Source organism: Melospiza melodia, chromosome 4, assembly GCF_035770615.1.
Source record: "Melospiza melodia melodia isolate bMelMel2 chromosome 4, bMelMel2.pri, whole genome shotgun sequence".
Classification (NCBI taxonomy): Eukaryota; Metazoa; Chordata; class Aves; order Passeriformes; family Passerellidae; genus Melospiza; species Melospiza melodia.
This window is the reverse complement of record NC_086197.1, coordinates 52,707,898-52,735,153: the sequence shown is the minus strand read 5'-3', so window position 1 is coordinate 52,735,153 and position 27,256 is coordinate 52,707,898. Positions and strand designations below refer to the sequence as shown.

The window sequence follows — 27,256 nt, the reverse complement described above, 5'->3', positions numbered from 1 at the left end:
CTGAGCCCAACTGGACAGCTTGTGCCAACAGGCTTCATGCCTTAATAGACAAACCCTGAGAGAGAACTGAGTTTCTGCCTTCAGGGCTGCTGGTGCTGCCCATGAGGCTGGAGCCTGGGTGAGAGTAAGTGCATTAAGAGAGGGCAGGCAGGAGGGACACCTTTCTATCCAAAATCCTGCACCCCCTTCAAAGGAGGAAGGAGATCCATCCCCTCTGCCCCTCAGGGGCAAAGATTCCAAGCCACCAATATCAGGTTTTATTTTAATACAAACTAAAAGCTTTTGAAGTTCAAAGAAACACAGACATGACACAGCAACAGAGCACAAAAGGGATGCCCTAAGCACCACAAATCCTCGTTCAAGATGGAGGCCTGGGGCTTTTGGGCTCCCCGAGGAAAAGCTTCTTTCAGGAGCAGGCCCCAGCTCCCAGGGGCACTCTGCCTGCTCCTGGGCAGTGTCAGCAGCAGCAGTTCCCTCCTGCAGCCTGGGACAGGGAGGTCACTTGATGCGGTACAGGACCTTGCGCTGCATGCGGTGCTGGATCTCCCCCCGCCGCATCATCAGCTGCAGCACCTTGTAGATGGCGTGTTCTGGGTACTTCTGCAAAGGGGGAGAGCGGAGGAAGGTGAGCCAGTGTGGAATAGCCAACAGGAGCTCGGCAGGAACCTGCAACCTCTGCCAAAGCCTGGCTAGGACTCTAAAAGGAGCAAGCCCAAGACACTGATGCCTCCTTTCCCTACTTTAGATCTGACTGCAGCCAGTGTCACAAATCAAACAGTTCTGGTTTCAAGGGTAGGACCCCAAACAGCCCCAGCCCTCAGAGCTTTTGCAGAAACTTACCTCAGTCTCCTTAAACTCTGCAATCACATTGCACACCATTCCCTACACACAACTTCAAACGCATGACCAAAAGGTTCACCAGTCTGCCCTTGAGGAAGGGGTTTCATGCCCCCAGCAGCAGCCTGGGGTCCCTGGTTTCACAGCCCAGGCCTCCCTGGGTCCCTGACCCACCTGGCGCATGAAGTCCTGGACAATGCTGTGCTCGGACACCTGGGAGCCGATGGCGAAGCGGCGCTTGAGCTGCTTCTCAATGCGGGACAGCATCTCCTGGTCCTCCTGTGTCGTGAAGCCTTCTGCCCCTGCAGGGAGACACTGAGTGAGCTTTTGTGCTGCCCAGCTGTCACTGTCCAGGACACAGAGCTCAGCTCCTGTGTCTCCCACCACACCTGCACAGCTTACAGACTTTAGGGAACCCATGAACAACTCCACTGTAAGAGGCTGTGGAGCTCCAACCACAGAACTCAATGTGGACCTGGCTGCTGGAGCTTTCTTCAAACCCTTTGTTCCATGCTGCTGCCCAAGGAAACATTGTCTTCACGCCCATAGAAAAAGATCTTAGAGGATTAATAGGTTTGGGGAACCACACCTAGCACCAGATTCTGCCCTTGGGGCCACAAGGGTCCAAACCAGCCCTCCCCTGAGCAGCACAGTGTCTGCCTTTGCTCTCTGTGTGAGGCACAGCCCCACAGCCATGCTGGCCCCTTGCTGCCCAAAGCATTGCTTTGTCTTTGCTCAGGAAGGAGGTCCAGCACCTGCCCCTGACAGCCAGGTCCTGAGGGAGGAGCTCGTCTCTCCCTGCCCTCTGCAGCCAGGCCCAGCATGTCTCTGCTACCCCCAGAACAGAGCATCTCCTCCTCACCTGACAGGCTGCCCGACATGGCTGCATCCAGCGTGGACACGTGGAAGAGCCGCAGGGCCTCCTCCACGTCTGCCTCGGTGGCAAAGGGCTGGAGCCTCATCTTCGCCAAGGACTCGGCAATGCGCACGATGGCCTCCAGCTGCCTGCAGCCACCAGAGACATTCCCTGCTTTCTACTGCCGCTTCAAGGGTGTTTTCTTCCCCCCAGCTCCTGCCATCCCCACCTACCCCACTCCATGCACCTCCTGCCTCCCCCCACAGCACTTTCAGGGCTCGGGGCCACAGCCTCACAGCCCAGCCCCTTCCTGGAGGAGCCCAGTAACACGGCCTAGCCCCAGAGGGGGTGCTGCCCACCGGACAGTGATGGGGATGCTGGAGCGGCGGTCGCTCTCCTGCTCGTGCTGGCGGGTGCCGCTGCGCATCAGGACGTAGCGGTTCTTCAGCTTCTCCGCCGCCCCTGCCGACAGCCGAGGGCCACACTTCCTGCAAGGGGGACACCAGCTGGAGCCAGCGCCCAAGGGGAGGGACCCCTGGGCACCCCTCCCTTCCCTGGGTGTTGCAGCACCACAGAGAGCTCCTCCTGCAGCCTTTTCCCAAGGCAGGAGTTAAGAGAAAGGGCACCCAGAGTGCCGGGTGCTTTGCCTCTCACCACTGCCTCCCAGGTGCCAAAGACACTCACGTCCGACAGAAGGAGATGAGCTTCTTCAGCTTGTTCAGCTCGATCTCACCCTCCACGGCCTGGGTCTGCGTCAGGGCACTCACATGTAAGGCCATCACGTGCTTGGCCAGCGTCTGGGAAAGCAGAGGCAGTCAGAGAGCAGGAAGGCCCCTGCCTCCTCCTCCTCCCAAAGAAAGGGGCACCCTGAGTCCAGCTGCACCCGCGGCTCCACGCACCATGTCTCGCTCCTCATTGTGCTCATCCTTAACGATGAAGATCATGTCAAATCGGGACAGGATGGTGGGCATAAAATCAATGTTCTCCTCGCCCTTGGTGTCATCCCAGCGCCCAAAGACGGAGTTGGCAGCTGCCAGAACCGAGCAGCGGGAGTTGAGTGTGGTTGTGATTCCTGCCTGTGGGTGAAGGCAAAAAAAAAAAAAGGATGGTGTCAAGACCCCCTCCATGTCACAGCAGGTCATTATTCAGTGAAAGGTTGAAAGCCATTTTCAAGGACTCACTGTCAATCACTTTCATTTATATAAAGCCCCAAAGTAGCACCCAGTTGCTCTGTAATGGTGGGACAGGACCCACATGTCCTTCTGGAAGGGGACTGGCTTCAGCTGAGACTTGAGCACTGAGTAATTTCATTTAAAACCTTTTGTCGAGGCAGAGACAGAGGAGACCTCACCCCAGGTTTGTGATCTGAGACATACACTGGGCAGACAGGGCTGAGTCCTCCTGGGCAGCTCTGGCACAAAGCAAGGGTTTGCAGGTGCAGCTTGACAGCCACCAGCAAGGAAAAGCCATGAAGTTCAGGCTGCCCAAAGCCTCCAGGCAGGGCTGACTGCTCTCAGTGACACCAGCAACCATCAGTACCACTGCCTGGGCTCTAAAATGGGCAGTTCTGGCAAAAGATGTGTGGCCACTGGTTGCAGGGCTCTCAGATTGCCACCTCAGGGCAGCATGCTCAACCCACAGCTCACCTTGGCAATGGAGATGGTCTGCTGCTCCATCGCCTCATGGATGGCCACACGGTCATCCTCCCGCATCTTCACATCCCAGTGAGAGAAACCAGGCAAGGAGAAAAAGTCACCATCAGTCACCTCTGCTACACACTCACTGAAGTGAGCCCCAACATAAAGGTCTGTGAGGACCTCTGCCCAAGTAGGCAGGATGTAACTGAATTTCCTTGCAACCCCATCCCCGACCTTCCCTGGAAGGAAGTGAGGGAGTCTCAGAGGAGCTGCCCTTCCTCCTGCAGCTCTGGGCTCTGCTGGGACAGGCTGGCACCCCAAGGGCTCTCCTTCCCACTCCCACAGGCAGCCCCACAGGTACCTTGTCAAACTCATCGATGCACACCACTCCTCCATCTGCCAGCACCATGGCTCCTCCCTCCATGAAGAAATTCCTGGAGACAGGGTCACGGATCACTGAGGCTGTCAAGCCAGCAGCGCTGCTGCCTTTTCCTGAGGTGTACACCTAGGATGTGGAACAAGGAAAGGGACAGGACATCAGATGCAGCAGCACCCAGGAGGCCACTGCTCCAGCTGAGAGACAAAACATCCCTGGCACCACAAAATCCAGAGCTCCCGAGGGAAGAACCTCCAAGAAAAGCCCTCAGCACATGTAAAAAGCAGATGTGTTGGGTGAAGAGCAGGGCTATTGCCTCATCCCAAGCCTCAGACTAAGCAGCTGTGACACACCGGAGGGCATGCAGACACAAACACAGATATTAAGTACAGAAGAGGGAGTGATTCATTGTTTGGTGGGCTGCTGCATTAGCTTTGTTTGCCCCTGGAGGGAACAATACAGCCAGAGGCTGAGTTTAATAGAGACTACAAAAAAACACAGCTGAAAACATAATTCTATGCCTGGGCTCAAGCTGGAGGTCCGTGCCTGAGATGCAGTCAACTTAATTTGTCCTGACCAGCCAGCCCCTCTGCTGATCAAGTCTCAACAATAAACAGCAGCACCAGGCACGTCTTTGGACATTTGCTAACAGCCTGGCTCACAGCATAATAAAAGGCATGACCTTCTTCACCTTCCCTCCCTCACTGCCCATCCCTTCCAGGCTGGTACTGGAAATGGCAGCTCGTCTGCCTGTGAATGCACAGGCAGGTGTCTGCCATGACCACGGTCCTGTCTCTGGGGCTCAACACGGAGCAGAAGGGAGAAAAGGGGTGCCCTACACATGGGCACCTCAAGCCACATACCCCAATGGGTGAACACTTCTCAACAAACTTCAGCAGTTGGGATTTGGCCGTGCCAGGGTCCCCCAGCATCAGCAAGTTGATGTCCCCTCTGCGGGTCAGGCCATCCGGGAGCCTGGAGTGATGGGGTTGGGAGGAGAGAGGGAGAAGAGACAGTGAGCATTTATTTTGGTAACAAAACAGTGCATTTGGGAACCAGGGCTGACCCTTCCCCACCTCTTGCGGGAGCCCCCAAACAAGAGGCAGGCGATGGCCTTCTTGATGTCAGTGCTGCCGTAGATGGAGGGCGCGATGCTCTTGGCAATGGTCTCGTAGATGTTGGGCATGGCAGCAAGGCGACGAAGTTCCTCCTCTTCTTGAGGGGTCACCGAGCCACTGAAGCTGTGTCCTGTACAGGGATGAGGGGAACGATGCAACAGTGAACAAATAAGAGGTCTTAAAGGAAACTGTATCACTCCCCCCATGCACACTGCAACCAAAATCCCCTCTTGAAAATGATGCCAAGTGCCACCAGGTAGGAAGGGTGGAGAGGGCAGGCATCTGCTAACCCAGCAAGGCAGGCTGTGTCCTTAGAGGCTGGTAAGAAAAAGCAAGGATCTTGGGGAAAGCAGCTCTGCAGGAACCAGAGGGAGAATTACAGTCAGGACTACGTTTTAAATGCAGTCTTAACCATGGACTTCAGCTGGGATCCTCAGGGATGGCTTAGCCCTGGAGGACCCAGCCTGAGACCTCCCATTTAATATGACTGGGAAAAAGCCTTACAGGACATGACTATAGAGAGCCCAGGACAAGTCAGAGCCTGGAATGGCTTGAACTTTCTGCTACATAAAAGCAGAGAAAGTTGAAGGCTGTGATTTCAAACAGTTCTTGCTGAGGGATCGCTTCCTTGTTCAGGAACAGGGTGGGAAGTGTCTCCCAACACCAGGCTACCAACACAGACCAAATGAACACCAAAAGCAGCCCTCACCTGAGCCCTCCATGTCCACCTGGATGCCCACCACACGGATGTAAGCGCTCCGGATGCCCACGCCCACATTGTAATGGCCTTTGTTCTTGCTCTGTGCAGATTTCTTGATGGAGTAGATCCCCATGATAGTGACTCTGTTCCCTGGGACAACTTTGTCACACAGGTACCTAAGAGCAGACAGGCAGAGGATGGTGGTGGGAAAGGATGGCAGCAGCACCAGCCAGCAGGGGCAGGGTGGCAGGGCTGTGCCAGTACCTGTCACAGTAGAGCTGCAAGTGCCGGGGCATCTCCCCGTGCGGCACGGCGTCTGGAGACTCCTGCAGCTTCAGGACCTGGAAATCCACGCACTTGCACTTATCTGGCATGATAAAGTAAGGGTCCAGAGGGCACCTTGGGCGGCCAGCTTGTTCTCTGTGCAGAGAGATCAGTCAGGGGAGGCTGTTAGCACTGAGGAGCCACCCCTTGGAGCGCACCCGAGGAGGGGACAGCAAGGGACAGCTGCCCCTCCAAGCAGTGCCACATCAGCAGCTAAGGGCAGACACATGGGGCCACACCAAAGGCCAGCAAGCTCTCTGTCCTGTCTTCTACAAGTGCCAAATGGGCACATGAGAGCAAGCAGAGGCAGGGTGACACTTGTCTGAGCACTCTCCCTGCCTCCCACCCCTCCCCTGCTAGCTCTAATTCATTAATTACACAGAGGGCAGCAGCACAGACTCAGTGACACGGCAGGGCGTTTTTCTTTACAACCTCATGCACGAAGCAAATGTTAAGTGGTTTCTGGTGAGAAAGCAATTAGCAATGTGACAAGGCTGACATCCACCTCCCAGTCTCTCCAGCCATATCTGCCTAGCTAGATTACAAGTTCTCTGAGACAAAGAGCAGCTCCACATCCTGCTGCTGTCTCAGAGTGGCACGACTGATGCCTGACTCCATGTAGGGCAACACCAGAGAGCAGATGCACTCATGCAGTCAGGGATCGGGAACAAGGTGCTTTACAGACCACACACATTGGGAATGATCCCTAGCCCAAACCCCTCTCAAGCTGCATTAGAGTTCAGGTGCAGAAAATAAATACTGGCAGGTATGAACCCAAAGACACAACCCACCAGGACTGGTTGCCTCGAGAGCTGCAGCACAATGGCAGTTTAATGCTCACAGCTCTCAGAGGCACCAGGAGCTGTAAAGCAGGGTAAAAAGGCCAGCAGAAAAGCATCCCTAAGGAAGGTAACACAAAACAGCCCACTCAGGAGTGGGAATGTGGAAGCAAGGAGTTTGTTTGGAAAAGAGGAGAGCAACTAACACAGCATTATGGGACAGCTGGAGGCAGGAATGAGCCTTTAGGCACAACAGGTGAAACTCCCTATGAGTAAGAAGAACTCCCTGGACACGGTCACTCAACGCTGCACGCAGCACTGACCGTGCAGGGTCACAGCCAGCACGCCCACGAGGGACAGCTGGAACCTGCCAGCCAGAAGTGCACACTGGCTCAGGGGCAGCACGAAGGGCGGAGGCAGAGCCGTGCAGGTGCTGCTGCCTTGTGGAGCAGGGATTCTGCAATGCATGGGATGCAGCAGGAGCAGGAGGAGGGAATGCAGTCTTTCCTGGCCCTGTAGCCTGTCAGTGCTTACGTGTTGCACTTCCTGGGCAGGGCGTAGCCCTCCAGGCCCGGGCGCACGGCGATGTTGCTGATGGTGTTGCGGCAGCTGCGGCACTGGATGGTGATTCTGGTGGCCTTGGCTCTCACGGGGGTTGCTGCAATTACAATCCCAGGGATCTTCACAAGGTGAGACATCTGGTCAGACTGAAAAGGCAAAGGTGAAGGGAAGGTAAGAAAACCATCAATGGAAGATGGATAGAAATCTACAAAGCACGAGAGCAAAGGACAGAACACTCTGTACAGAGCACCACCAACAGCAATAATGTCCCTGCAGCAGGAACCAGCAATAACAGCCCTCTGCAGTCAGATCTGAGCTGCAGAGTAACACTGCTTGTAAATTAGTGAGTGACCTGCTGTGGTGTTACATTTTATTTAAATGGTATGCTCAGTCTCACCCCTTGTACAGTTTATTCCAAGCCTGTGATCCTCCCCTGAAGTATCATGTAAGTATCTGCAATCCCATTGGCCCAAGGCTTATTCTGTGCTCACTTTGAATCTCCCTGTAAAACTGTGCGAGGGAGACGAGGCTCTCTCTTGGCCCTTTGCTCTCTTTTGGCCCTTTTCTCCCTAGGCTCTCCCTCTCTTCCCCTTTCCCATTCTCCTTCAGAAACCATGCTGCTCCTGGGGGTGGGACCCCCAATAGAGCCTCACCTAATGAGCACCCTCAGAATCTGTGTGGAGTCTCCTTGCCTGCCTGCTGCTACCAGGGAACTTACAGCTTAGGGGGCCCCCAGGTACTCCCTGGGAACCCTCAAAGGAACAGCAACAACCTGTCCTGAGCCATGAGACCAGATTCCCAAAGCTGCTCTGCAATCACACCGCAGGCTTCACTTCACTCACCTTCAGGCTGCGGATGTTGGCTGCGTTGGCATCCGACCTCAGCATCACCTGGATGTCCTGGAGAGTCTCCTCCCCTGAGGGACGAGGACGAGTGACCTCATCTGCAACTTCTTTTGCTGCTTCTTCCAACTAGAGAGGGAGCAATGGGCCATCAGTGGGTCTGTTACAGCAGAACATCAGAGTTGCTCTCGTGACAATAGTCTGGGTTGCCAACCCCCATCCTTACCAGCTGCAGGTGCTCTGTTGGCTGCTTGTACAAATAGTCTGCGAGATCTTCATCAAAGCTGGCCAAGTCTTCCATCTCCACCTCCACCCAGTACTGCCCCAGGTTGTAATGCCGCTTGAGCTCATCCCTGCAAGGCAGGAAACAGCAAAGCATTGCAGGGCAGAAAGCAGCAGTCAAGCAGGGATCAGAAAAGGCAGGCTCTGCAGGGAGTCCTTGGTTTGGAAAGCAAGCAGGGAAAATCAGGTGAGCTCCAGGAGAAGCACGGGGGAAGCTGGGCAGCCTTTCACCCAAGCCCACTTTGAAAGGTGACACAAGACCAGGGACACCAGTGCTGCATTGGCAATGTGAAGCATTTACTGCAGTTACATGACCAGATAAACAGGGAGAAAAAACTTGCACGTAGGATAATAATTATGATACATAAGATGTGGTTTAAAGCAACAGAAGTAATAACAGAACAGGTAACATTTTCCTTAAAAATGCCAGAATTAATGAAATTCAGAGGTGAAAGCCTGTTCTAACCCTTGATTATGATGTATCTCCATGTTTTCTCAACATGTTGAGCTATGTCTCTAAACTGCATAAGCAAAAGGTGGCCAAAGGAACTTCATAGAGTTGGAAGGCATACGTGCAGAGTGGTGCACTGATTTAATGGACACAGACAATTCTCCAAACCAGAGAGCACTATAACTTCAAACACAGACCTTGAATCTCAGAACTAAGAGCAGTGCCTGGCAGTCTGGATCCCTCTATTGCTACGTTTTCCACTGGCTGGCTGCCTAAAAATTTGTGACAACACCAGACCTCTGCTTTTCTGTCAGGTTAAACACAAGCATCTCTTAATACTGAGCTTTTTATGGCTGAGGAGAAGAGACAGAGCGGCTACTGTGTTTGTGGGGTGTGCACTGCAGGAGGGAGGTTAAGAGCGGACTGGATGTGCAGGTGGGGATGGGCAAGGCTCAGAAGGAGAAAAGGGGCCACAGCAGCACCTGTATTTGAAAGTGAAGCCGGTCCGGTCCGTGCCCACCCGGTACTGCCGCAGGAACTCCTTGAACCGCTTCTGCAGCTGCGACTTCCGAACCTGCCCCTCGTCCACGGACGCGTCTCCCCCGAAACTGTCGCTGTAGTAAATCCCGGGGTCGTCGAAGCCGGACATCGCGATCGCTGCTCCGCTGCGGGGCGGGAGCGCTGCCTCAGCCCCGGCCGCCTCCCCCCGGGCGCACTCAGTGCCGCGGGATCGCCCCAGCCGAGGGCCCGCGCCGCAACCCACGCACGGGCCGCGCTCCTCCCCCGCAGTGCCCCAGAGACAACCCGAGCCCGATCCCACCTCGATCTCGATCTCGATCCCACCTCGATCCCGATCCCGATCCCACCCCATCCCACCCCGAGCCCGATCCCGACCCCCGCCACTCCGTACCTCGCTCCCTACCGGAATCCGCTCCCAAAAATTTTCGCGGCAAAAGCGACGCGCGGCGGAAACCAAACCGGGCAGGGAGCGCGCGCTGCCTCCTCCGCCGCGCGCTGCGATTGGCCTGCCCGCCGCGCCCCGCCGCTGATTGGGCCGCGGCCTCCCCCTCGCCGCGCCCCGAGAGGGAGCGCGCGGGGCCGCTGCAGCCGCTGATTGGCCGGAGCGCTCCGCCCCCTGCCCGCCCCCAGCGGTGTGGCGCGAAATCTGGGAGCGAAGGGCGGGGGGAGGCGTAATGGCGGGCGGGCCGCACCATTGCGGCGGGGCGCGGAGGGGGAGCGGGCGATACCATCGCATTAATCACTGCTCAGGCTCCGGGGACAGCCGGCGCCCCTCAGGGCTCCAGGGCCGCAGCACACGCGTCCTCCGGGCCGCCTTCCTCATGGCGGTGTGTGAACCTGCGGGAAGGCCGGCCGGTCGCTGCGTGCGCAGTTCGGCCCTTCCAAAGCCTGCTACAGCGCGCACTAGTGCAGAGTGAGGCGGGAGTGCGCGGCAGGGGAGGCTCAGCCGCAGCCCGCGGGAAATGAAGAGACGGCATTGCTGCACAGAAAGCAGGTGTACTCATACCGATCACAGACAGGCACAAACAAAGCCTTGGTCTCCATTTCTGCGGGCTTGAGGCTCAGTCTGGAATCTCCTGTGTGTGACAGCAATGGCTGTGAGATACCCAAAGCAGCATCTCTCTCCTGGCGTGAGCAGGGAGGGTATGATGCCTGTCAGAACCTGTGAAAAATGCATGTATTTTATGATTGGCTTCTCGCAAATATTAAAATGAATATTATATGTGTTGTGTTAGAAAGCAATGCTGTATTAGTTTTCTGAAGTACTGTGTTAAATATAGTTTTAGGTTATAAAAATTGTTAAAATAGAAACTATGCTATGTAAGATGCTTTGTTTAACAGAAAGGGCTTGCAGCGAGATAGCAGCCACAGGACACCTAGATTTTTCAGAGAAAGGGAATTTATGGCCTTCTTATCAGAAGAAACGAACTTTTTCCCACCTCGAGGGCGCTATTAGGATTAGAGGGAAGAATTTGATGAAGACCAGACGGAATCCTGTGTTTGAATGGAATTTATGCATAATGTATGAGGTGTATGAATATGCAACGGGCTGTTGTTTTTAAGGGTTAATCCTTTGTTAACGGGTGTCCTTTTTTGGGCTTGTGATGCCCAGAAAAAGGTACCCGGACGTCCGTAACTCTTTGTTTTTATTGTCTCATATTGTCTTAATTCAATTTGTCCAAATTGTTATTACTCTAATTGTGTTACTATTTTTTAACCATTTTATTTCTATTAAACTTTTAAAAAATTTAAAAACAAGTGATTGTTGTTTTTCACAGAACCCATATTTTCCAGCTTTGAGGCTGCAGTCAGGCTCTCTGAGGAGAGGAGAGGGCTGAGTGTGGTGCGGTGTGTTTCTGAGCTCATGGGCATTTGTTGGTCTCTTTGGGATCTGAGCTTCCTGAGCATGTTTGAAGGAACAAAATGGTTTAGTTGGGCTGGTTTAGAGTGTCTCAACAGGTAGAACTTAATTCAAATCTGAATAAACAAGTTCTTGTATTTAAATAGCTATCAAGCAATATTCCTGCTCTTCAAACACCCGACTATCTTTTTCGAGAATTAACTATTTTTTCTGGCAGGTGGATCCAAAGGGAGAACTATTAAAGGGGGTTGGGGAAGGGATGCAGAGTGGAAAAGAGCCTGAGAATGATAACAGTCCTATGTTCCCACTGCTCATTCTCAGCAGGACCTGCCTGCTGATTCTTGTTCTTTGAGCAGGTTCGGTGCTGATCATTAAAACAGATCAGTAGGAACATGTTTCTTTGTGATTAAGGTCACAGCCAGAACAGGCACATCATGGAGACAGGTTGATCACAGAGGCTTTCTGGGTGATAACACGGCACTTTTGTCAGTACCTGCGTGCCATACCCACCTGCAGCCTCTCCTGTGCTGGGGGAGCTCCTGGAGCAGGCAGGGCCTGTGGCTGGGCACAAACCCAGCCCTGCAGATGTGCCTCAGCAAAAGGCAAGGAGAGCCAGCTGTGTGCATGGGCTGCCGCAGCAGTGCTGTGAGTTTGGGGTGCCTTTAGCAAGGCCACCTGTGTGCCAAGGCCTGGGACTGAGGGTGAGGGCAGTGGTTGTGTGCTTGGTGCCTCCCTTTCAGCCACCTTGACCGAAACCTGGGGTCCCTTTAACTTCTGGGAGGTGAAATCACGCCTGGCAGTTCTGATTCCCCATGAAGCTGTTGCAGAGGCAGCCTGTAATGCAGCCCTTTGCTGGCAGCTCAGGGAGAGCTTCCTGATTTCAACCAGCTGAGGGTCCCATCACCTTTTGCTTGTGACAGAATAGCAACCAGCTCTTATGGGCCACTTCCACCCCTTAAAAGTACTCTGCACGCTCACTGAATTTCATGCTGTTTCTAGAACTAGAGAGAGCAGTGTGTAGCAGCTGAAGGAACCTGCCCCAGCTTAGAACAGGTTATTGTTAGCACTGAGTGGGAGCAGAGTCTGGCTCCCACTTCTGTCTATTGTTGTGTCTGTGCAGGCAGCAGCTCCAAAAGACATAAAGCCAGGAGGAAGAAAGACACCTCCTTTTTCCCCAGGTAAGGCTTTAATAATAGAAAACACCAGGCTCAAAGACTTTACATTGAAATTTATTATGTGTATAAATTATGCAACCAGACAAGAATGACACTGTATGCCCAACAACTGTCTTTTGTTTTTCAAAGACAAAAATAATGGGAAAAAGAAATAACAAAGACCTAGTAATGTCATGTAAAACGAACCCATGGGAGCATGTGGCTCCACAGGGAGAGTGATCACAGTATTATCTAGCAGTATAAAAAAACTGAGCAAACAGAGCTCCGAGGAGCTCCATCTTTCTGAGGAAAGACAGATGCCAAAGCTGTGTTTCTGATCCTGTAGGGTTTTTGTAGGCACTCTGTAAAGCAATGACAATTCCTGGCCATTGTTTTTAGCCTTTTGCACCCTTGGTTTTTGGTGATAAAGTTAGTCTCTGAGAAGAGCTCACACCAAGCACAGGAGAAACTTTGCCTGACCCCCCTTACAGCACTCTCTGATTTCCAGGAAGAAAAGTCTCCGAGTATTAGCGGCAGAACCAAGATCACAGTACCCAGTCAGGGGTAATTTCTCTCACGAGGACTGGGGAGGGTGGATTAGTTCAGGGTGAGGGAAGTCACAAAGAGAGGTGCAGGTCCTGCTTTCACATGGCAAACAGGCCCACGGCGACGGTCATGGCGAGGCAGCTGAGCGCCACGACCCACCGCAGCAGGGAGGGCGCGCCGGCGTCCGTGCTCCTCGGCTGCGTCCTCTCGCTCTCCTTCCCCGCTGCTGCCCCTGCACCGCATTGGGAGAAAACCAGATAAAGACAAGTGAGAAGAGGCTGGGGCAAGGAGCTGCTAAGGAGCAGTGTGTGCTCTCCCCAGTGCCAGAGCACACCCTGCTGGGTTTGTCCAGGGAAGAGGGAGAAAGGCCAGAGCGCAGCTGGGAGAAACAGTGGCAGCAGGTTCTGCTCTCCCAGTGCGGAGGGGGAGCAGCAGACTTGACCTGGGAATCACAAAGGCCACAGCCCCTCTGCCTGGAGGTGACCACCAGCCTCTTCCCTTGTCTCCTCAGGGGCTTACACGTGCACTGCCCAGCTCCATCAAACCCCTGATACGTGCAGAGGACAGACAAATACTGAAGCTAGGATTTTAAAAGGCATTTTGTGTCCTACTTCTCACTGATTTAATTAGTTAGGCTTCTAAAGACCTTGAACAGTCTTCAGCACTCCAAGCAATTTCTGCAGTACAACTTCAGGATGGGATTCCTCATCCAACACCAAATTTTTCTGAAAATCTTACTCGCATGCATGTATTGGGAAAGGAATGGCAACGTTTCACAGACAACTTTTAATGCCTTTCCCACAGAAGCTGCTTTAAGCTTCACTATCCAGACATGCTTAAGGCAAGGTTTGCTTTTCATCTTTGCCATGGAAAAACTGTGGTTCAATCCAGGATGCACTGAAAACAAATCTCCATTTTAGCTTCAGAATGGGCAGGCCATGAGGGGTTTTTATTTGAATTGCGTGTCCTCATGGGAACCACTCTGCTCTGCAAACATCTGAGCTCACTCCTCACTCAGGCACAGGCCTGATTACATTCCACCATCCACAGCAGTGCTCACTGTGAACCCAGCACACTCTCTGCAGTGTTTTCAGCAATACTTCTGGGAGGCAGGAAAATGATCAGAGGGAGATCCAGTCCAAAAGGACAGGCTGCTGGATAGGACTGGGTCCAGAGAACCTTCTGTCAGCATCACAGCAGCACGGCTGATCTGCAGCACCCAAAATTGATGCCTTTGCCTCTGTGAACTCCAGGTCTGTTTTCTCTGTGGTGAATGAACCTTACATTTGTTAAAGCCCTAGAGGTGGAGAGAGGAGTCTCTTTTTGTAAAGCTTCCTCCCTGACACACTTTCTGAAGAGCCCACATGTGTTATCCTTGCTCTGCCATGTCTAGAAGTTTTGCACACAGCAGTGCCTCTCCTTGCACTGCCTGCTGATGGCTGGAGAGGAGATGGGGCAAGCACCTCATGCTAGTTTCCCAATGGCTTTTACAAACAAGGACAGAGGAGGGGAGGAAGGAGCGCTGTGAAGCACCTGCCCCTGGAAGTGCCTTACCGTGCTGGTGTGATTTGTTGACGCTCCTCGTGCGAAGCTGCTCTGCCTGTGGCTGCACAGGGTGACCATTCTCCTGGCCCTTGGACACCAGCTCCTGCAGTGCCTCGAACACCTGAGGACAAGGAACCCTGTCTCATTGTGTGGCCTCCTCTTGCTCTTTCCCTGGACCCCCTGCCCCTTCCCCAGGCACTTTAGAAACTAGAGGAAGATACGAGGCTTCAGTCTAAATCTCCTGGCACATTTTGCATGGAACAAAAGTTGCCTGTGAGCTCAAGAGGATGTCTTTCAAACTCCTTGTTCTCTTTGCAGGTTCTCCCTGAAGCTTTCAGCTAAGGAGAAGGCTGTTGCCCACCTTCTGATGGGAAGGAAAGCAAGGTGCCTGTCACCTGTTCAGAGTGCACAAGGGATCTGTGTAAAGTCACCACAGAGGCAGGACAGATACTCTGTAGTATTAACCCTCATTCATATCTGAATAGTGGCACATGGAATGACTGAATTCAAGCACTAAGGGAGGGAGAAGAGCTTTTCAGAGACCACTGTTTTATTTGGCTGCCAGGTCGGAGAAGCATGGCCATCCAACTCTGACCAGCTCGCCCTGATCCACAACTTCTCCTAAGCTGCCCAGTGCAAATACTGGCCTTGTATTTCCCCTGTAGCTATTTTCTTGTTTGAGAGAGGATGTGGGCTGGCAGGGCTGGCTGGTTCTTACTCACCCGTATATTTAACAGGAATGCTTTCTTGGCCTCCTCCGTGACTCTTTTCTTAGTGGCAAGGTCCATCTCGAGAGCGTTCATGCGGGAGCGATAGAGCTGCTTGAACTTGGTGGCGTTGGAGACCCCATCAAAGGTGAAGAAAGCCAGCCCTTCCCCAGTGCTGGGCAGCTGGAGAGCCTTCTGGGCAATTTTCTTCAGCACCTGCCCCCCAGACAGGTCTCCCAAATAGCGAGTGTAGGCATGGGCCACCAGGAGCTCTGGCTCGTTCTTGCCTATGTAGTGGAGCCTCTCGACGTATTCCTGAGTAGCCTCAGGACAGGGGAGCTCTTCCCTCCAGTTTCTGCCATAGAAGTACTTCAAGTCTTCCTCCAGGGCAGCTTTGCGGTGCAGCTCGGCCGGGAAATACAGCGGGGCATAAACGGGATTGTTCTTGTTGCGTTCAATCTCTTCCTCCAGAGCAGAGTAGATGAAGTACAGGGATGCTGTAACCAGCTGAAAGAGAAGAAAGAGGGTGAGCTATAGGTGCATCTGTTTGTTGCTTTCAAGTCTGTGGGACAAACTGTACTAACAATAAAGGTACTTGTGGGCACACCCACTGTGAGTCACAAACATCTGTGATGTTGCAGATTTCCCACCTGGAAAACAGTGCAAGGTACAGGGAGACACTGTTTAGCCCTTCCCTTCTGCTTGAGATAGCAATCAGGTGAGCCCTTTCCAGCAGGTATTGGTCTTACTTGCTCTGAAGTCACTGCCTTGCCTTCCAGTTAAAGTCTGGCAGCTTGATGTGATGTAAACTGGAGCCCTGTTTAAGCATTCCTGGTCCCTTCCCGTTCCCTCAGTCAATAGGAGGGTATTCCCAAAGGTATCCTTTCTGGTACATTGTTCAAATTTGAATGCTCCAAAATGTGGCTTTCCTTTGTGGGGCCTTGTGAGATGATGACACACCCTGGTTATTTTTCAACATATTCATCCTGTCAGCATCCCACCGTCCTGGGAACTGAGGCACCGCCACTCTGCTCACTCAGGCATGCAATGGGGTTGCCTCCTCGGTTGCCCCAGGGAGACAAGATAAAAGGGATCTGGAAGCACAGCCTGCCTCTGAAAGATGCCTTTGTAAAGGAGTGCTGAGAGGCTGTGTTCTCCCCTCTATTTTGAAACCATTGTTATTGTTGTTTTTCCCAGCTTATGTGATACTTTCTTCTATCTGCCAACTTTTCCACGTGATCTGAGACAATATAGCTGTGTTCTTTCCTTCCCCAGGCATTCTGTTTTCAGAGGCTCTCACACCTTCACCACCCCTTCCTTACCCTGGGACCCCTTGTGAGCAGCAAATGGTGAAAGCTGAAGGTGTTGCAGTAGAGCTGAGTCAGGTTTGGGTAGGGGGGATTATGTTGCTCACAGGAGAGAAAGCTGTTTACTTTCTCACAAAGCAGTCAGTTCTGCAATGAGAGAGTTCCTGTTTCAACCTTGCCCCAGTGTGCCAGAAAATAGGACTTTGATAAGCACATGGGCAGTGACTGGTTGTGGAAACAAATATCCACCATCTGGGGGGTCACGTAGCAGACCAGATATATAGGTCTGCCAAGAGAGTAAACAAAAACAGTTTTTTAAACAGTAACCTGTTACCCAGCTTACCGGAAAAGAAACAAAACATGGCAACACTGCCTTCCAAATTAAGCAAAAATGTAGCTCAGCTGATTGTTTTCAGAGGCAGGTAGTGGTTTAATGAGAAACATGGCTTTTAAACACTTGTTAATTTTTAAAATCCATGTCCCATCTCATTCGCCTGACAGCATGTAAAAATCATCTAAGAAACAAAGTTCTATTCCTGAAGGTCTTTTTACAGCTTGCCTGTCTCAAAGATCACTGCCTAACCAATGCCATATTTCGTACAGCAGGAAGTCAGCACCTGAGATTGAATTTATGCTTGGCTAAGTATTCTGAATGTCACCTATCAGAAATAAGCAGTCTCTTTCCTACTTCTGTGGATTTATTTGCCAAGGAACAATCCAACAACAAAGTAATTAAGCCACAGGTTGAATTGGTAGCTGTTGTTTGCAAGTCCATGTGTCACTTCCTATGGCCTCTCAGGAATTTCTGGCCCAGGTGTTTGTTTTGGTTTTGCTCTTTGTTATGTGGCTCAGATCCCAGGAATTGTATCTAGCCAGGTTAGGTTAATATGTGGAAATGTTTCTCTTTTCTCTTGAAAAAAGCAACAGGCTCCTGCTTGTTAGCAGCAGACACAGATTGCTCAAACTCAGTCTGGTTTTGAGTTATTGTTCATGATCTCAGCTGTGGTATAACTCAAGTGACAATGCAAAGTTCAGTGCCAGCAATGATCCCACATCCTCACTTTCTCACCATCCCATCATTATTTCTAGCTGCAGCTGCCTGGAGTGTTGTAAATACAGAATTCTCCCTCTTTTGGGCATTTCAGCTGCTCAAATATCTGAACATAGTTCTATCTCCGTTAACTATGAGTGGCAATAATAACATGCAGGCATTTATGAAGCAAGAGAAAAGCAATAGCATTAGTCCCATCAACCTCTTTGTCCTTTTTCTCCTGTTTGAGCTTGGCTGCCCATTGTGATATCGCAGAGTCCTTCCCCACCTTCTGCAAGGGGAGCCAGTAACACCTCAGGGTGCAGAAGTTCCATGTTTGCCATAGGAGATGCTGATACATCATGTCCCCGCACTCCTCACCTGTACTGGCCCCATCCTGCCCTCTTTAGTCCCCATCTGATCTGTCTGGTGAGCAGTTCCCATCCCCAAGCAATGCTGCGGGAGTACCTTGAACTCCTGGAGCGACACCTGTCCCTTCTGGAAGTTCCTCATGAACGGCGTGTTCTCTGCCTGCTCGTGCACCTCCTTGGTGGCTTCCTTCAGCAGTTCTGACAGGTCTCTGGACATCCTGGGGAAGAACAGTGAAAGATATTAGCGCTGGCTCCTCTGACAACACAGATCTTTGCTCTCTAGGACAAAAGGGGGAGCCTGGGATGGCAGAGAAAGGAGCAGAGCGTTCCCGAGAGACGTGGATGGGACCCAGAGAGCACCAGCTTTCCAAACAGTGTCCCGAGCAAGGAAGGCTGCCAGGCTCCATCCAGAGGTGGAGGCAGCAGCGTGCCTTTCCCTGCAGAGCAGGAACAGGAACAGCATTCCTAAAAGCAAGGCGAGAAGCACTACGCTCCTCTGACAAAACGTCCCTCTCGCTCCCGTGCCGCTCTCACCTCTCGGAGCTGTGGGACTGGGAAGTTTCCATGTTTCTCCACTCCTGTGCTTCCCTGCTGGTGCTGGTGCTCTGCTCCTTCCCGTCGGCTCCAGGACAGCGAGGCTCTGAGCTGGGCTCTGTCCCAGCCCGGATTTATAGTGCCGGGCCACGTGAGCACAGCGCTGACCTCAGGCTGCACAAACTTCTCTTGCAACACAGCAGCGCTTCCCTCGCTGACACCCCTGCCGGCCCCAGCCCCCCGAAGCAGGAGGAAGTCACCAGATGCATCCTGATAACTAAGCAAAAACAAGAGGACGTCCAGAAACTTCTCTTTTGAGGGTGCCTGGCTCTGTAACCCTTTCAGTGCTGTGAAAAACGCCAATCACTTGTTTTTAAAATTTTAAAAAGTTTAATAGTAATAAAATGGTTATAAAAATAGTAACACAATTAGAGTAATAACCATTTGGACACATTGAATTAAGACAATATGAGACAATAAGAATAAAGAGTTAAGGATGTCCAGGTACCTTTTCTGGGCAACATAAGCCCGAAAAAGGACACCCGTTAACAAAGGATTAACCCTTAAAAACAACAGCCGGTTGCGTATTCATACACCTCATACATGATGCATAAATTCCATTCAAACACAGGATTCGGTCTTCATCAACTTCTCCCCTCTAATCCTAATAGCGCCTTCGAGGCGGGAAGAAGTTCGTTTCTTCCAATAAGAAGGCCATAAATTCCCTTTCTCTGAAAGATCTAGGTGTCCTGTGGCTGTTATCTCGCTGCAAGTCCTTTCTGTTAAACAAAGCGTCTTACATAGCATAGTTTCTATTTTAACAACTTTTATAACCTAAAACTATATTTAACACAGTACTTCAGAAAATTAATGCAGCATTGCTTTCTAACACAACACATATAATATTCATTTTAATATTTGCGAAAAGCCAATAATAAAATATGTGCATTTTTCACAAGTGCCTTGCCCGTGGCAGGCAGAGCCCAGGTGTTGCCAGAGGCGCTCCTTGTCCTGGGCACGGCGGGTTGGACAAGGAGGGTGGATGTACAGAGCTGATGCCTGGGGCACAGAGGGCAGCCTCCTGCACCCTGCCTGGAGAGCTAACCCAGCCCTGACCCTCCCCTGCTCGGGCACAGCTCAGCTGTGACCATCCCATCTCCTCTGGCTGCGCTCAGGCACCACCAGCTCCGGCCTGCAGGTGCCAGACCTGCCCTTGTGCAGCTCCCCCTTGCCCTGTGCAGTGAGCCCTGTCACTTTGCACACGTGTGCCAGCACTCATGCACAGCAAAACCCTTTCCACGCTCTCCTGCTCATGGAAACAATGGCATTGGGTTTGTTTGACAGCTGGCTCCTGTCGTCACCACAGCAGCGTGCAGGGCAATTCAGGAAAATGGCACACCCATGTCCCAGATTCCCAGGAGGCTGGGGTAGCTGAAAAGATATCGTACAGCACTTGAGGGACACTGAGGAAATCTGCAGAGACTTTCAAAGGCAAATAATTCCTCTGATTTGGGAAAAGAGTTGGACATGCTGCTTCTGCCAGTAGCTGTTGCTCTGCTGGGCCTTTTTTTTTTTTTTTTTTTTGATAAAGTGGTCAGTGAAGCAGCCAGCAGATGAAGCTGGGCCCTTCTTTCCCACCTGTAGCTATGCTGGAAGCTGGGCTAGCAGGGGCAGGTGATGCACTGGCTGGCTGTACTTTGGAAAAGCACACATTTGTGCTCAGCCCAGAAGAGCAGGGCACCCAGAGCCACCATTCCCCTGCTGCTGTGGGTGTGAGAGCCTCCCTGGTACGGTGGTGCAGGGGCTGGTGGGGAGCAGAGCCTGGGTGGGAGGAGAAGGGCTGTGGCATCTGCTGTCCCTGTGCAGCCGCCCTCTCTGTGGGGGCTGCCACCCAAGCCAGCACCTCGCCTGCCTCCCTGTCCCTGCGCCCACACCAGCCCCAGCAGGGCTGGGGGCTGTAGGTTAAAAAGCTATTCTAGAAAAAGTATCCTTCCACGCTTCTTTTTCTGGCTCCAGCAGACATCTGGCGTGCAGTGCTCAGGAAGGATTACTCAGCATTTCCATCCTGACTCAGCCAGACTTTTTCCGTCTTGCTTTTGTCTTTTAAAGCAACAGTGCACGCTGGCAAAAGCTGATGTTCCATTCTTACCCCCATGCCACTGCAGACAACTTGCTTGCTTTTCTGGAGGGTAAAATAAATTTATCAGGATGTCTTGGATCTTCAAAGCAAATGTGATAAAGCCCCAATCATCTCCTGAGAGTGCAGAGTCCATGTGTAGAGCAGACAGCCCCAGGGCCAGTCCCTCCTGAAAACACTGAAACCACAGGAACAGCCCTAAAATGAATGCTTCCCTCAGGCATAACTCCTTAAAACTCTTGTTTTCTGTAATTTTCAGTGAGTCCTATTCTGACAGGGGAAGCTGGAGCACAAACTGACCTTTAGTTCTAGTGAAGTAGGGAATATATGGAAATTACATGAGAATAAGAATTATATAATGAGAGTGTATTATTCATTTTGTGAAATACTATGACAAAAATCCAATCCTCAAGCCCTGCCCCTCCTTTCACCTGCAGCCCCTGGCAATGCACCCAGGTCTTCCCAAGGACTTTATGGGTGCTTTCAAGCCAATGATTTTGTCCCCAGAAGTTGCATGCTTGGAGGCCCTGTAGCAGATATATCCCAAAGTCCTTTCCCTTTGTGGTAGGTCTGAGTCAGACTGGGGGAAGAAAGAGAGGGTCTCTAGTCATGTTGCTACCATTCCAGGGAGGTTTTCTGGCTTGTAACCATTCGGTCCCAGGACGTGGAGCAGTACCTCCTCTGGCTCTTGGGGCTTTACCTTCCCCTGGGCAGGTCACAAGAGATGCAGCTCACCTCTGCTAGGAGATTTGCAAAGGTGAGACAAGCAAGCCATGCCCCATAAGTGATTTTGGCTGTCTGATTTCTCTCTGATTTGGGTTCCTTGGGATGGAGCAGTTGTGAGACTCAGCCTGGCTCTCTGGAAAGGCCCACATGCCCTGCAGCAAGATGGAAGGAGAACTGAAAGTGGGGTGTCATCATCTTTGCAGTTGCTGGCCTGGAGCATTTCTGCCCCCCCAGTGTTGTGCAGCAGGGGCTGGGATTGCTTCTGCTGTGCTGCTGCTTTGTGACGGGCGGGAGGTCAGTGCCACCCAGGGAGCCAATGTGCCAGCAGGGATTTGTGAGGGACCATCTCTCCCTCAAGAAAACTCTGGGAGTTGGCACTAGAGAGCAATGAGCGGGGAGGGAGGGGAGTGCTTTTAGTGGAAAGAGCAAACTGCTCCCAGAGCAGTGGGCCATGGGAAATCAGAGGCCAGCCCACATGCAGGTCACTAGGAAATTCAGCTTGGTTATCACTAAAGTCTCAGAGCTGTGGTCTCCGCTGTGCCTGCCAGAAGCCCTGCTGTCTCCTGCCCCTCCAGGAGCTGTGCCTGGCTGCTGCCAGAGCTGCTCACTGTGAGGACACCAGCAAAACTGCCCAGGGGATTTCTAGCAAAGATGAATAAAGCAGCCTCAGGCAAGGTGTTTGTAAAAATTCTTGCTGGGCTTAAAAGCCTGCAGCTTAAAAGCTGCACATCCCAGCCCCTGAGAAAATGCTTAGTCACGAGATGGGAGATGAATGGTTAAAAACAACAGAAAGTTATTGAGGGGTCAGTGTTTCCATGCGGAACAGGGAAGTGAGGAATTTTCTCCTCTTTGCACATTAACAGCCTGTTTTGCCAGTAGATTTATGGCCAGAGATGTCTAGTTACACAGGCAGTCACGGGATGCCGAGTCAGCTCTCGGGTCCCTTGTGGGCAGCGCTGTTCCGTGCTGGGCTCTGGCAGCGGCTCCCAGCGGCTCAGCTCGGCTTCCCTGGGGACAAACCGGCCCTGGCCAGCTCCGAGGGGCTCACGGGCTCTCTCACACCGTGACACAGCAAAACGCAGCTGCCTCGGAAGGCTGAGTGCAAACCAGGCAGCTGAATCAGCACTCCGGACCAGGATTTGCTGCGTAATGCTAGGGGGAAAAGGAGTTACAGTAACTGCTTAAAATGACTTGCTGGAGAAAGGAGTCTCTGCTGGAGTGTGCAGGGATATCCTGTGTGTTAGTCTGTGTTTATCAAAGGGAGATTTCCTCTCCCAGCCCCACCTTGGCAGAACTGACTGTGCTCCCTGCTCTCTCAGCATCTAAAAATCCCAGTCTAGATCAAAGATACAGGTGGAGAAAAAGGAGGTCGAGAGTCCAGTGCACTGGAAATCCCTATGGAGAGCCCAGGCACTGCAGCTGTCCGTGGGGCTGGCACTGCTGGTACCTTTGGAGGTTGTATAGACAGGCATGGCTGTGCTAGGCAACCACCCACACAGGAACCCTGGAAAACAGAGGGGTGGGAGATGGAGGCACAGGCAAATTTCCCAGGATTAATGAACCAGCATGACAAAAATGGGACATGCAGAATACAATAAATATTTTCATAGATGTATGGGGATATGTGTGCTGCAGGACACTGGTGTTTCCAGCACATTGCTGTGAGCAAGGAGAGAGCCTGGGCTGTCTGGATATGGAGCAGGGAGAAGGAGGGAGAACAGAGCAAGTGCCCTGCAAGGCATGGGCCTGGCCAGAGTCAGGCAGTGACCCTAAGCACACAGCAGGTGTTGGGTTGAAATTTTGGGAGAGGGTGCATAGAGCCCAACATGCTTCCTGGAGTCTTGGTGGTCATGGGAATCAATCCTGTGTCCAGCTAGGAGCTGCTTTGGCAGCCAAAGGGAGGTGTGGAAGGGAATGGGGCAGAGTTTGCAAATAAAAATCCCGTTTGTGCAAATGTTTCGGTAGGTGCTGCTCCCTCCTTTTGTTTCAGTGCCACAACCGTGGAAAACAAAGTGTGCCCTGACTGTGAGACGGAACAAACCGTGAAACTTTGGATTTGAAAAATCACACATATGCAACAAAGAGGACCTTGTACCACACTGCTCACACCCTTTTCTCATGAGGAGGAGGAGGAACGGGAAGCCAAGTTTCGCACAGAAAGTGAGACCCAAGTCCTCCCTCCCCACAAGGTTTCCAAAACGCCTCTGCGTGGTTCCCTAGCCCAGGGTCCAGGGAAGCGCTGGCCCGCAGGAAGGGGCTGTTTCTGGAGATTTCTCCGGCGTTCCGGACGCTGGAGCGGGGCCAGGAGCAGCAGCTGCAATCTCAGCGCAGGGAGGCGCCGCCCGGCACGAACAGCCCGAGCGCAGCGCTCCGTGACTCAGCAGAGCCCCTCGCTCAGCTGACTCAGCACCCGCCCGGCCTGACCGTGACTCAGCAGCACGCCCAGCTGGGAAAAGGTGACTCAGCACCGGCGGGAGCCGGGTTTGGGGGCTCATGCCCCGGCGGAACGTGCGGCATCGCTTGCAGCCACCGAGAGTTCCCCTTTCAGCTGTCCTTCCCAGAGGCGCCCCGGGTGAGGCAGGAGGGCAGGAAAAGCTGCTGTTCCAGGCTGGGAAAGCTGCAGCCCTCTCTGACCTGGGGATGCATGGGATTGCCGTGTCCGTCTGCTGTGGGACCGGGACAGTCTCTGCTCCGTACGGGGGAATCAAGGCATGGGAACTCCGGGGTGCCGCATGGGCACCCGGCTTTCACCTGTGCTGGTGCAAAACAGCAAACCCAGGAACCATGTATGGGAATGAATCCATTCTAGAGTCTGGCATTCGGGATGTGCCAAATTTAAGTGACTCAAGACACACACAGAGTGTCTGTGGCACAGACTGTGCTCCCTCCTTCACTCATTACCAAATATCGCTCCAGGGCAGGCAGGCAGGACCTTATTTACTCCACCGAGCTGCTCTCTGTCTTGGGAGGGTGACAAGTACATGCTGACGAAGAGAAATATGCCAAAGAAGGGTTAGAAAGGGCAGATATTACTTCAAAGACCTTAGTTTAGGGCAGACTGGGCTCAGCATTGGAGAGCCCTGTGCACTATGGAGCTTACAGACTGCAGCTGGTACAGCAAAAGAGCCAGAACACCCTTTGGGGGTTCTGAACCATCCTTTTGGGGGGATGCATTCCCCAGCATGCCAGGCACCGAGGAATCAGGGCTTTGGGCTCAGCCCTTCCCCTGAGCAGCGCTGGGCACAGCAGAACCTCGGGGCGGTGGCGGCAGCTCTTTAGCTAAATAATCATTAACAAGGCGACGTGGGATTCGAATTGAAGTGTTCGATTGCCGGGTGTGGTCTGGCAGAGGCCGAGGGGAACCAAAGGTACTCGGCAAGTGGTGAGACTGAAGGTGCCTGGTGTGGGATGAGCCACCCCCTGATTGCCCGGCTGCAGCTGGTTGTTCATGGTGTGCATGCCAGCACTAAACGTGTCCCTGCCCAGGGGCAGCGGGGCACTGCTGGCAGATCACCCACACCTCGACTTTTTAAATTTTCTTTTTTTTTTTTTTTTTCCTTGTTTTTTTTCTTATTTGGACTATGACTGCTAAAGTGCTGAGAGAAATTGCCACCTCCTTCTCACTGAGACTGATCTGGCATTTAAGCTTTTTTTTTTTTTTTTTTTTTTTTTTTTTTTTTTTGGTCAAGCAGCTAAAAATACCAGTGAACTGCCTCGCAGCAACCTTTCTAAACACAGATTTTCCTACCACTCTGTGCTGGTGAAAGAAACTCCCCATAAGCCACAGGAAAGCCGTGTCCTTGCCTCACCCTGCTGTCAAATGTGCTGCGTGCCTGATCCACGCTTTTCTGCCGAGATTGGCCAGGAAAACAAGCGCCTGGATACAGGCACACGCAGCTTTTCTGTGCTGCGAGGGAATTCCTGATCCCCCAAGAAAATCCCTGCTGCAGAGCCCCCAGGACTCTCCCTGGCAGGGCTGAGCCCCCAGCCTCTCTGCTGCACAGTGTAGCAACCCCTGCAGCCCCATCCAAGACTGCCTGGCAAGAGCCGTGTCCAGCCTTGCAGGAATGCTGCTGGAGACAGCCCTGCAGCACGCTTGGACTCATGGGGAGTGATCCTGTCAGTGGCCGTCTCTCTTCCCTTGCTCCTGAGCACTGCAGCACCTACTTTTCCTCTCATTTATTTGTATCGTCTTCATTCACCCTTAGCAGCACCAACAGTAATCTAAAGGAAAGGGGAAGTGGCCTTATTCTCATTTTGTGAAGGGAGGGAGATTTTGTTATTCAGAATAAGCTTTGAGGAAGCTTTGACACGGCAAAGCAACATGAAAGTCCTGTGAAATGGAGAACAGCCTTCCCAGTAAACTGGCTTGGGACACTTCTATGCTGACTTTGTGAGAAAATGCTGTGGGAAATCAGGACATATTTTTGTTATCCCCCTTTAAATAAAATTCATGTACTATTTGGAGGGGTTAAAGAGAAACATGTAATTTTTTGCCTGTATGAATGTGATGCTGGCATGCCCAATATCATGCTACCCAAACATCATGGAAATTCTCATTAACTTTTAGTGTATATTTAGTTTTTAGAGATGTCAAGCAACTCTGACCCAGTACAAGGAAGTTATCTCTTTCTTCTTCTGGCATAGCAACAGCTGTTCTGGGTCATGCAAAATATCTGTCCAGGTCAGGATCCTGTTCCCAGAGTGGTTATTAATGGATGCCTAGGCAGAGCACAAACACCCCTTCCCGTCCTCCGTGCAGTCACAACGTGTGGATGAGTTCTGGAGTGGTCGCTGTGCGGGGCCGCACAGGGCTGATGGCTGCAGCATAAAATTAGACTACGGAAAAACTTTGTTTTGTTTCTGTCCCCGGAGGTGGCAGAGCCTTAAGCAGGTCACTGCCAAAGGACGGGCTGTTCTCTGTAATCGGGAAGCCCGAGCTGGGTGTGCGAGGGACCACAGCCATCTGGTGGTCAGAGCGAGCAGCGCTGTTCTTTCTAAAACAACATCAGAAAACTTAAAAAGGGAAAGGCATTTAAAAGAATTCCTTAGAGTGCTGTCATTTTTTTTTTCTTTTTCGCAATCATGAAGCAGTTTTTGCCAATGAGAAGTGCCCAGCCTCTAATTAAAATGACCCCTTGCAGAACTAGCAGGTTTTTGGGTTTTTCCCCCAAGTTCCTTCTCAAAAGAAACCTTGCAAAATTATTCAAGCTATTACTGGTATAATCTATAACAAGTATGACAGTACTAATTTGGAATCTTTCCATGCCTTCATCCTTGAAAAAGAGCTACCTTGTCACTGTTGGGTAAATCTCAGTGGAAAGCACTGTGACCGTGGCTGGCTGCACAGTCGAGAGGGGACAGGCTCACCCCAGGAGCCACAAGCAGCACTCTGAATTTTCACCTGTTGGCCATCGATTCTAACTGACCTTACTTGGCAGACACCAAAAATGCTTTCCATCTGTTTGTCCCTTGATAAAAATAGCAGCTACCCCTTTCTGCTGCACTCAAGTCTTCCTTGGGGTCAGCTCCCTCTTGCCTTTGCCAGGTCCTGTGCTGGCTGCTTGGGGAATTAAAAACAAGGTGAGGGTGAAGATGGGGTCTTTGTCTTGACCTGGGCTCAGGGCCTCCCAGAGGCAGTAAGGAGGAGTTGAGACTCCCCATACTCAGGATATTCATTCACTCAGGATGTCTTTGTTTCTCCTTTCAGGGAATTTGCAGGGAGTGCTCTGAGGGAGCTGGAGGCACTGAGAGGCACGAACCAGTGTTAAAGCATCACCAGTGGAACAGGCTGGTATGGTGCACAAATGCTGATGGGGCACCAGGAGTCCTTCCTTCCCAGCTGAGGCAGCCAGCCCAAGGCCAGGAACTGGCCAGAGGGCTGGGCCTTGCTTCTTCTGGAGGCCTTTCTGGCCCCACAGTTACAGAACCAGCCTGTGTTCCATCATGACCCTGCTCTTGCTTCCTCTCCTGCACGTGCTCCAGCAGGGGAAGCTCAGCCCTTTTGCCTTTTTTCAGATGACATTTTCAAATCTACTCAGCTTCCTTTAAAGGAT

At 52.1% G+C, this 27,256-nt stretch overlaps 2 protein-coding genes across 2 annotated transcripts; both read right to left on the bottom strand.

Annotated features, from left to right (window-relative positions):
• Window positions 1-245: 245 nt before the first annotated feature.
• On the bottom strand, window positions 246-9,770 carry MCM5 (minichromosome maintenance complex component 5). Its single transcript, XM_063155897.1, has 17 exons — window positions 9,674-9,770; window positions 9,246-9,428; window positions 8,257-8,383; window positions 8,031-8,159; window positions 7,162-7,334; window positions 5,789-5,944; window positions 5,534-5,700; window positions 4,783-4,954; window positions 4,570-4,681; window positions 3,692-3,835; window positions 3,340-3,405; window positions 2,593-2,769; window positions 2,378-2,490; window positions 2,053-2,181; window positions 1,700-1,842; window positions 1,012-1,139; window positions 246-600 (listed from the first exon to the last, which is right to left on the bottom strand). The coding sequence occupies exons 2-17, from the start codon at window positions 9,410-9,412 to the stop codon at window positions 499-501; spliced, it is 2,205 nt and encodes a 734-aa protein (XP_063011967.1). The 5' UTR covers window positions 9,413-9,428; window positions 9,674-9,770; the 3' UTR covers window positions 246-498.
• Window positions 9,771-12,356: 2,586 nt separating this feature from the next.
• HMOX1 (heme oxygenase 1) lies at window positions 12,357-18,495 on the bottom strand. The gene is made up of 5 exons (XM_063154412.1): window positions 18,338-18,495; window positions 17,901-18,021; window positions 15,111-15,602; window positions 14,398-14,509; window positions 12,357-13,075 (listed from the first exon to the last, which is right to left on the bottom strand). The coding sequence occupies exons 1-5, from the start codon at window positions 18,367-18,369 to the stop codon at window positions 12,942-12,944; spliced, it is 891 nt and encodes a 296-aa protein (XP_063010482.1). The 5' UTR covers window positions 18,370-18,495; the 3' UTR covers window positions 12,357-12,941.
• Between the last annotated feature and the right edge of the window lie 8,761 nt (window positions 18,496-27,256).